Consider the following 10,837-nt stretch of genomic DNA (forward strand, 5'->3'; position numbering starts at 1 on the left):
CCATGTACAGGGGGGTACAGCCCACAGGCACAGTCGTTACTGTTTGTAGCACCATGTATAGGGGTACAGACCACAGGCACAGTCGTCCCTGTTTGCCCACATATTCATACTTACGGTTACTGGAGTAACTTCCAGGTACTGAATGATCACTCTGAAATCAGAAGTGTGAATTAGAACGTTTTAGATGTACATGGCCCCAATTTGTCAAATGCTCTATGTGTTTTAGTTCTAAAGGACCCATCCCTGAAAACACCTTTGGACATGCCTTGCTTCCCTGGAGCCTACAAAGGACAGTGTGCTAGCAACAGATGGGGTCAGACGGAGCAAGCACACTAACCAACTCAGCCAAGAGCTCCAAGGAGAAACTGCACTACTTTGAACACAGGAAGAATGAGCTGCAAATGAACTGAAAACCTTGGAGGCTCCCACTTGCTATCCCACTGTGCCTGGGAGGGAAGGAAGTGGCCACAGTCACAGCAAGGACTCATGTCCATTCCCACAGCTGGGGCAGACTCTGGGGTATCTTTTCAGAGTTGCAGACTACTACTATTGCCAGGATAAACCGGGGCAAAGCCCTAAACATGGCAGAAAGCCATCAGTAAGGAAAAGGCAGGGAGACGTTTCAGACACCCTGGGTTAAAACTTGGGTCATTCCTTTTCCCAAGTGAGGATGGCCACAGACTAGTGCACAGGTGAAAATAATTTACTCCCAGGGTCAAGGTGCATCAGCCACAACAGCTCAATGCCAACCTTCAGTTTGGGGGCACGGCAAACACAGCCCAGTATTTGACATCTAAATTAGTATCACCTACAGCCCAGCACTTCACAACTAAACTAACTCACCTCCAATGTTAGTGCCCAAATGCAGGCGAAGCACATGGAAGGGTAGGTAAGCTGTTCATGCTACACGGCATTTAATATTAGAGCCTATGATCATTCACTACACGGACTTACATGTGTATGTGTGTAGGGGGGACACAATACACACAGGAGTTCAAAAGACTTAACTTGGCTTTCTTATCTTTTCTTAATTTCTCAATTAAAACATAAAACTAGCCTCATTCTAAAGTGCCCGGGTTTCTCCCAATGATAAACTAGATAAATATCTCCAAATAATTTTGATGTGCAATCGTTAGGAATATTGTGGACACACAAGTCATGCCTGTGTGTCCAGAGATATCAAAATTTACAGACTCTCAGATCTCTCACATGGCAGAGCGCAGAGCATGGCTTGGACTATGTACATCCTCCCGCGTGTTTTAACCAACTGCTAGACTCTTTGCAATGTCCATCAGAAGGTAAACGCCAAGGAAGCAGCTGGTATATGGAATTCCTTTAGGAAAATAACAGGAAGCAATGCAGCTCTACATGTTCAGTAGGGAAATTCCCCGTTAGTGGTTTATGTACTGTCCTTTCATTTGCAGATGCAGAGCTCAGGAGCACGGACATGGAGAATTTTCTGTAAATGGTGAGTCTGAATTAAATGACTCATTTCATAGGGACATGTAAGTAGGCCCTGGAATTTTCCTTTTGCTTAAAAAAAATGCCTGTATAAAAATTCATCACAATGAATATGCACTGACTCAGGAAAATGTCCCCATTGTCCTGATGGGAAAGTGACTAACCAGGGCATATAACATGATCACACCCACTGAAAGAGGAAATAACACACAAATTATGCAAAGGAAACAAAAGACCTTGGCTGTGTGCTCATTACCACTAAGACTACACTATCTACTTTTACTTTAGCTATAATTTTTATTTTAAAAAGTAAATAAATACAGAAGTTACGAGCATTTGTTGCTCTTCCAGAAGGTCCAGCTTTGATTCCCAGCACCCACATGGCAGCTCACAACTGTGTGTAACTCCAATCCAGGAAATCCAATGCTCTCTTCTGTTCCGTGGCCGCTGGTATGTGGCACACAGGCATATGTGCAGGCAAAACATCCATACACATACAGCATAATTTTCTTAAAAAACACATTCTGGCTTTGAGATAAGAAAAATAAATGAATTTCCTCTAGGTTAGCATAGCCTCTTTGAAAGTTCTAAACTTGATGCATTTGTCCAAAGCAATGGAAAAATGTGACTTTCTAAGACAGGCTGAATCTGCCTCCTGAAATTGAGTTGAAAACTAAGCAGCATGCAGATTTCAGGTGTCAGACTGTGATGAACTCATGAGCACCCTAGGGCAGAGAAGATCAACAATGCCTGGTTCAATCCCTGGCTCTGCCATTTCCCATAAGCGAGCCCTTTTCTGGGAAAAACTCTGTCAAATAAAGCCTTCACATGGGATTACATGCGTGCCAATGCAGGCATGTTGCACAGAGTGGCTCCCCACCTACAGCCAGAGCTTTGAAAAGACAGCCTACTGCCCGATTTCAAAACCAACTTTAAAGTGGCATCCACGAGTGTGAGGAAAAACAGAAGACAATGTCACCAGCTTGTTCTTAAGCTCCAGAGCTGTGTTTCTAAATAACCTTCGCTGGCATTCATAAATCTAAAATCATGATTTTTGTCCTAACTTTTAAAATTTACTGAAGTATCCCAATATTAGCTGTGCAGTGCAGTGACCTTCCACATGTGCACATCTGTCTATGCCAACCCAGATCAAAACAGACGATTACAGCAGTCTGGGAGCAGCGCCAGCCCAACAGAGCCCTTCCTGGGAGCTTACATGGCATCTCCCCATCTTTATAGTGACACCACTGTAAGGCCACAGGCTCAAACAGTGCATAAGGCTTTGAAAAGTACAAATAAACACTGAAGAAGATTAGGGACGAGAGCCTAGAAAGCAACTAAATGTCACCTCCATGTCATTCACTAAAATGTTCTCACCGAGCCTACGAAGTCTATGCAGGTAAGGAAAGCCACCACAAACTCAAGGACTTGAAATAAAGAGTGGATTCATAATTCAAGTTCAGTTCTGACACCAGGCCCCTTCCCACTACCCACTGTAAAGAAGAATAGAGGAAATAATTTAATCTGTCTGTACCTCAAAATATTTAAATCGGTTTTTCAGAGCCTCAATGGTTCTTAAGCTTTCTTCATGCTGCTTCTCTTTAGCTGCCAAAAGGGACTTCAGTTTTTCTCTCTGAAATGGGAAGGAAAAATAAACTGGCCCTCTGTTTGAGACAGGGTAAACATTTACTTTGAAAACGTGAACTGGAATTGTGCCAGGGACTGGCTGGAGAGAGTCTCCAATCTGGTAGACTTTAACTATTACCAGAACTTCTAATTTATAGAAATGTACCAATAAAATATATCTCTCTATAAGCAATATTGTTAAAGCATTTGAAATTTCATTGTTTTAAATCAGTATTTTCAGACATCTTTATAATTAGATTTGTTTGTTTCCTTAACAAGTTTCATGAAAACTACATTCAAAACAGTCTTCCAGCTGTACACAGCTTGTTTGACCTTCACAACTTTTACTGTGGTAATTAAGGTGCTGTAAAAACATATGGATGAAAACTTACGCTGTCCTATTAGCCAGACCCAAAGGCTGCACTTTGAGTTCAGTATATGCAGTCTACATTAGGAAAAGGTCTATACGGAAAGTCTTTATAGAAAATATATGTAAAGTTCTTGTACGATGTCTATACATAAAGTCCATATTATATAGCGGTTTATGTGTAACATCTACATATAAAGTCTATACTATGTTGAGTTCTATATGTAAAGTCCATGCTACACAGAGTTCAGAAATAGCATGTTCGTGTCCACCTCGATCAGGCCTGAATCTCCACCTTAGTGCCACCCCCGTCTACAGGCCATCTGTGGGCTTTAAAATAAAATGTAGCACCCTACCTCACTCTCCAGATCATCGGCGACCATTACTTCCTAAGGTTAAGAAGAGGAAATGCATTTTAATTCTTGAACATTTTCCTTAAAAAGCATGAGCCTAGAAAACACCTTGAGGATGAGTGGCGCATGCCTTTAAGATTGGGGACAGGATGTGAGGAGCTATGTCTCTGGGTACCTCGTCTGTCCTGTGAGCTGTCTATTGTTCATGCTATTCACTAACTGCAAAAATATTTTGATACTTGAATCAAGAGTCTCCCCAACTCACACGCTCTCCCTCTTCCTCTGTCAACAATCTTCAGTCCTTGTGATTTCCGTCACTCTTCTCTTTCTGGGTTACCTATTAACTCAGAGGCTGGGGCTCTTACCTGTTCACCCAACTCCAAATTTTCATACTCATCAAGTCCTTACCCTTCACTAGTTTTATTTTTGGAATCAGAATGTTCCTTCTTTAAAACATCCTATTTTTATATCTATGTTTATAGATAAAACATCCTTTTATCTTATGGATAATACTAACAGTGGATAGTTTGGAGATTTATTTTTGGATTTCCTTTCTCTGCACAATCCATTGCTTCTGTGTTTCTCCAATATCTGCTTGGTATCCACATCCTGGGGCTGAGGCTCTCTTAGGTTATCTGACACTTTGGCTTTTCCTCAATTCAAGAATGAGTGGAGAACTCATTTGTACACGGAGTGTGAAAAAGTGACTTCAGAGCGAGACGATGTGACTGGGCCTACGAGCAAGGACATCTAAAATCTACTGCAAGAGCAGAGAATGTTAGCACTGGAAGGACAACCATTGCGTGCCTCTTCCTCATGATCACACGTGTCCCTAGAGACTTCCCCATGACAACTCACCTTGGATAAAACAGGCACTCAAAGTACAACTCAGCTGAACTGAACTACAAGTATTTTCTCCTTCCCTCCTGAAAATAATGACGTATAGATACTTCTTACTTTTGAAATTTCTTATACATCCATTTGAAAAAGGATTTTATTTCACTTTTCGTGTACATTATGAGTTTTATGTGCACAAATGTGCACATGATTGCAGGTGCCTGTGGAGGCCAGAAGAGGGTGTTGAATCCCCTCGAGCTGGGGGTGCAGGTGCCTGTGGAGGCCAGAAGAGGGTGTTGAATCCCCTCGAGCTGGGGTTACAGGTGGCTGTGAGCAGCTGGGCGTGGGTGCTGAGCACTGAACCCAGGTCCTCTGCAAGAGCAGTACATGCTCTAACCACTGAGCTACCTCTCTGGTCCACACATCCAACTCTGTAAACCCCAGAGGATGCACCGACATGTATACCACTGCTTCTGGGATCCTGCTTGGAGCAATACCCTGAACTACCTCCTCAGCCCATCTGGCTTTCTCTCAAAACTCAGTGAAGCACATCTCTCATAAGAAGACCCTCGGGTGCGGCAGCCATGGTGACCTGTCCTCTCGCCTAACAGCCACTGTCCGATGCCACTTCACATGTATAACATTGAATGTCTGAGGTGAAGGGTTTCACCCCAATAAGATTACGACACCCAACAAGTACCACCAATGAATTTCACCTCCATCAGCACCCTGACTTGAGAGACAGGACCCAGGCAAAGAGTGACTGTGGATGATTGCTACAGCTGATACAACAGCTTTGAGTTTTCTTTTTAAAATTCAGACTATTGGCCGGGCGGTGGTGGCACACACCTTTATCCCAGCACTCGGGAGGCAGAGGCAGGCGGATCTCTGTGAGTTCGAGGCCAACCTGGTCTACAAGAGCTAGTTCCAGGACAGGAACCAAAAGCTACGGAGAAACCCTGTCTCGAAAAAAATCCCCCCAAAAACATATTCAGACTATTTACCTCATTCAGCTGTAACTGTAAGCCATTGACTTTGTCCAGGAGTATTCTTTGCTCTTGCTGAATTTTCCTCAACCTCTCTCTCAAATCTTCATTTTCAATCTCTAGATCCTTTAATAATAAAAACATAATAAATCAACATAACGGAGCAATGCCACAGGAAGACTTTGAAGGTACACTGCTATCACATACAGATGTGCACCGAGAAAACAGTTTCAAGTATAAATGATACTTTTTTGTGTGGGGGCTGAAGAGATGGCTCACCAGTTAAGTGTTTTCTGTTCTTGCAGAGGACTTGAATTAGGTTCCCAGCACTCATGCTGGGTAGACATCACCTGCAACTCTAGATCCAAGGGGATCTTCTGTGGGCATCCACTTTACATGCATACACACATATACACACACATACATACACACACACACACATTCTCTCACACACGCATGCACACGCACACACACATACAAAATAAAAGAATCTTTTTTTTTTAAGTTTTCTGTGCATTTTGTTTTGCTGGCTTGCTGGGTTCCAAGCCCAGGCCCCGCACATGCCCTCCACAAGCCACACCTCCACTCACAATACCATAGTTCCAACAACTCTCACGACTGAGAAATCTAAAACAAAACAGGAATATATATCAGTGCTATAATAGCCGGTAAGTACAAGCCAAACAAGAGCACAGAATTTCCACTGTGATAGGTGAAACCTAGAAGCAACCTAATGGAAACAAAGCAGCAGAAGGTTGTGTGCTTTTAGCTTCTGCTTAAAAATTCCCAAACTTACAAGAACATTCCAGTTCTTCCCCCAAACTGATACTTATATAATGGCTCTCACAAAACATTATAATTTTCTATATAAGGGCTCAGTTCACACATTTTAAGTTTTTAGTTTTGTGTGTGTGTATGTGTGTGTGTGCGCACACACGTGCAAGAATGTACACATCCCCCCCCCAACAACACACACACACACGAATGTGATCCCCCCAGAGACCAGAAAAGGGTGCTGGGTTCCCAAGAGCTGGAGATAGACAGGAGGTTGTGAGTCACCTTTCACGGGTGCAGGGAACTGAACTCAGGTTCCCCGCAAAAGCAGTATGTGCTCTTAACCATCGAGCCATCTCTCTACCCGCTCCCAAAGCCCTTTTTTTTGGGGGGGGGAGGGGGCAGGGTCTTCTTCTATAGCCCAGGCTGGCCTTGGATTCATGACAGTCTTTGTGCCCAGCTTCCCAAATGCTGGGAATACAGACACAAGCCGCCACACCCAGCTGTGGTCTACTTTCCTAATGCTATGCAACAAGGTAAAAAATCCAAACAAAACAAAAAGCAGCTGTTCAATTCAGTTTAACAGTGGTACAATCAAGAAACTAGTTAAGGTTCTTTTCATGTAATAGAAAGTAATAATTCCCCCGGAAAACTTTAACCAGCATAAAGTGAAAGTTAGCTGAGTGGAATTATTTTTTTCTTAACCAAAACAAATACTACTTTAAGTTTAGGCTTTATTTCCCTGACATTAGTGCCTCTCACCTGTAGCACCATAATTTTCTAAAATGAGCATAAATGTATGGCTTATATGATGATATACTAAATTATACATATTTGTTTTCAATGGCATAGGTTTTAATTATGTAACATTTGTGAGAAAAGTCAGTTCCTAAGGAAGGGACTGGTGAGAAACGGGCCACAGACCACAGCGAGTTTTCCTAGTGCTCTAGCCACCTCGCCATTATCTCTATTCTCTTCTTCCCACTAAACACAACATTCAAATTGTTTTCCTTCTTGAATTACATTTATTTATTTAATTTATTTAATGTGGGGGGAGGCGAGGGGGAGAGAGTGAGAAAAGGAGAGAGAGAGAACACCAAGGCACACACGTGGAGGTCACTTGCTAAAAGTGGGCATTTCTCCCTCCACTACTTGGGACTGAACCTAGGTCACCACACTTGGCAGCAAGCTCCCGTATGTGCTGAGCCCTCTCGTGGGCCCTGCAGTGCTGTGTAAGACAGGTAGCATACACTTGCTTTCCCCTTCTTACCTGAAAGCTGCGATGCTCCCGCTGATTTGACTTCACGTTTCCTTCATCTTGAGTGTGTGACAAACTCCGCTTTGGGAAGACATTAAGAAACCACAGGTTAGGATGAATGAAGTGAAAGAAAAGTACATTTTGTCCTAACAGGTGGTTCTCACTTTTCTGATGCCGCGAGACAGTTACTTCCTCAGGTTGTGGTGAGCCCAACCAGAAAATTATTTTTGCTGACATTTTATAACTGGAATTTTGCTACTGTGAGAATCATAATGTAAACATCTGATATGCGATCCCTGTGGAAGGGTAGCTTTCAGTTCATCCAATGTTACATTTCCCCATCCACAACACAAGGTGGCAGTGTTTCCACAGATGAACCCCTCTCCAGAGACACAGGCATTAAATTAGAATTTTAAACTTCTACTAAGGATGCGTCTTAACTAAAGATACAAACATTTCAAATGGAAAATACATAAGAGACACAAAACAAAACAGTCATTCTCTAATCACCACCCACCACACAGAGGAAGAAGAAACCCTTTTAAAAACGTCCAGTGGAGGAAGAGGAAATCGTGCTGTTTGAAAGACAAGCATGGGTTTCTTTCTGAGCGTGGCTGGAACAAAACCTCAAGAAGCCAGTGAAGGGAGAGGCAGGCAATGGTGCAGCTGATCTGCAACAAAGAGCCCACAGAACTGCGCTGGGGATGCATCTGCTTTTCTACACCTGCTGCTTTGAAACTCTATTCCAGCTTAGAGATTTGCTTTAACACAAACACAGCGCAGCAGTTGACAAAGGACAAATAATCCCCCTTGCTGCTCATCCACCTCCGTCTTTAAGCAGGCACAACAGCTGATCAGAGAGCCATTTCTCTGCTCTTGGGCTGCTTTCTAAAGCTACAAGTTCAATTCTCCAAGGTGGTTCTGTTTGGTTTGGTTTTGTACGTTATATTGCTGGTTTGAGTTTTGTTTAATTGAGTTTTAAAGCATCACTTGACCATAGGTCTGGATGGAGAATCAGAAGGCAGGGTTCCATCACAGGAGCACTGTAGCCATAATTTGGTCTACACTATTTTCCTGGTACCTAACATTTCTCCATTCCCTTCATCCGACCACCTCTTCCTCCTTTCCCCGTCGTCATCCTCACACAAACTACATCAACTCCAACCGTTAAGGCTCAGGCCCTTCCAGGCGCCTCTGGCTCCCTGCACACTGCTGAGGACTTCCATCCTGCCTTCTGTGGTCAAAAGTCCTCTGATAAGATACATACGAAGTCCCAACCATACAAAACCTTCTTGATCTGGCATCTGGCCTCTTCACACCTGTGCACACCACTGCAGTCGCACTGGCCTTAGACGCACACCTCCACAAAGGGCTTGGGACCTCCCCCTGCAAGGCTTCTCTCACAGCTCAGGATCTTTCTATCTTTATCCCTCACTGATCTGCCACGATACCATGTCTTCTTCCTCTGTTCACTGCACCTCTATTCCTAACCAGAGCACTCAACGAGGGTAGGGACTCAACACACCACACATTCCTCAGTGATCAGAATGGCAACTCGCACCCCATAGACGTTCAAGCTAGCCAGTCTGCCTTTGACCATTTGGGTTCTCTGGCATTAGACACATGTCTCCCAGCAAAGAACAAATCCACTCTGAAACTGATTTCTATAGATACATTCAATAAATTAAGAAAACATGGGATTTGGAGTAATTTGTTTTACTGTTTCCAGCAAAATATTGACTCCTTGCATTTACTTAGATAACTCCTACATCAAGGACAAAATTTCATTTCCATACTAATAATCAATGCTCTTGATTAAATAGATGTGCATCTCAGAATGCCACGCTTCAGCTTCTCTGGGGGTCAGGGAAGATGACAGACACTATCAACAGACAAGACCCATGCATGAGTGTGCATGCGCTCTGATGGAGAGGATGGAAGCCATGCTGCAGCTGCAGCAGGCCTTGGGAGAAGAGGGGATGATGCAGTGCGCATGGAGGACGCTGGCAAAGTACCTGGTTCCTTCCTCCTCAGAGTCTGCAAGTGCCAGACGTCCCCACTGAGCCAAGTGGGAGGCCTGGAAAGGAGCAGCCAGCAGGAGGGGGAGCTGCCGCCAGCGCTAGCTTTGGAGCGGGGTGTCCTGAACCAGACCCCACTCTAACTTGGAGAGATGAGAAGACTGTGTTAAGGCTTTCACTCAAACTGGGACCTAAGCAGGGGTCACGTGAGCGTGGTTAAAATTAGTACCAAGTAAAGTGTTCTGCGCATCATGCTTTTTTTTAATTAGCCAAGCCCTCAATTAAATGCATATGGAAAAGACATTAAAAAGAAATAAAACCTTCCATAGTAGTATTGACACCATATCATTTAGTCAGTTTTGAGCTGCTTTCAGCAGGGGTGGTGGTACAGGCCTATTGTTCCAGCGTTCAGGGGAGGCTGAAACAGGAGACCAGCATGACCAAGGACACAGCAAGACACTTGTCTCCAAACCCAAAACAAATCCACTTTTTCCTTCATTTCTTATCCCACTGGAAGAATCGTCTAAAACAGTACATCAGCTCTGTTGCTAAGGCCAAAATCCCTTGAAGAATCTCAGTAAGGATGTTCAAGACCCCATTTAGGATATGACATCCTACCGGAAACCTTCACTGCAATTAAAGTCCCCTGTCTTGAGCTGAGTGACACAGTATTTATAACAGGACCTCATGCCCTAAGATCTACTCTGTGGGCAGTGGCAACTGAGGCAGACGATATATGGTTAAACCCAAAACCCCACGTGGACTCACTAACCAGTCTTAAGGAAGACATTAGCTAAAGGGTACAGTAAAACAGTTTTAAAAATTAAAATAAAGGCACACCTGTTGCAAAGATGCTCCTTTCCTCCAAAGTTCTCTCCCTAAGGATTTAAAGAGAAAATGTATGAGACAGCAGTGCATAACTTAGAAGTTATTCCCCAACTTCTCCACGAGGTCACTTAGGCAAATAGGCAATCCCCAACTGCACCACCAGGGTCACAGGGTCACTTGGGCAGATAGGCAATCTTCAACTGCACCACCAGGGTCACAGGGTCACTTGGGCAGATAGGCAATCCCCAGCTGCACCACCAGGGTCACAGGGTCACTGGGTCACAGAGTCACTCGGGCAGATAGGCAATCCCCAACTGCTCCACCAGGGT

The 10,837-nt window shown here is 43.8% G+C and overlaps 1 protein-coding gene across 2 annotated transcripts in view; it reads right to left on the bottom strand.

Moving 5' to 3' along the window:
* Uaca (uveal autoantigen with coiled-coil domains and ankyrin repeats) overlaps window positions 1–10,837 on the bottom strand; it is an 87,954-nt gene that overhangs the window by 12,934 nt on the left and 64,183 nt on the right. For both annotated transcript variants that reach the window (XM_026779477.1, XM_026779478.1), the window contains exons 9-14: window positions 10,521–10,558; window positions 7,675–7,743; window positions 5,649–5,756; window positions 3,811–3,843; window positions 2,996–3,094; window positions 115–151 (exon numbers count right to left, since the gene is read on the bottom strand). In XM_026779477.1, coding sequence (XP_026635278.1) covers window positions 115–151; window positions 2,996–3,094; window positions 3,811–3,843; window positions 5,649–5,756; window positions 7,675–7,743; window positions 10,521–10,558 — 384 coding nt within the window. The remainder of the gene's footprint in view (window positions 1–114; window positions 152–2,995; window positions 3,095–3,810; window positions 3,844–5,648; window positions 5,757–7,674; window positions 7,744–10,520; window positions 10,559–10,837) is intronic.

Source organism: Microtus ochrogaster, chromosome 5 (assembly GCF_000317375.1).
Source record: "Microtus ochrogaster isolate Prairie Vole_2 chromosome 5, MicOch1.0, whole genome shotgun sequence".
NCBI classification, from domain to species: domain Eukaryota; kingdom Metazoa; phylum Chordata; class Mammalia; order Rodentia; family Cricetidae; genus Microtus; species Microtus ochrogaster.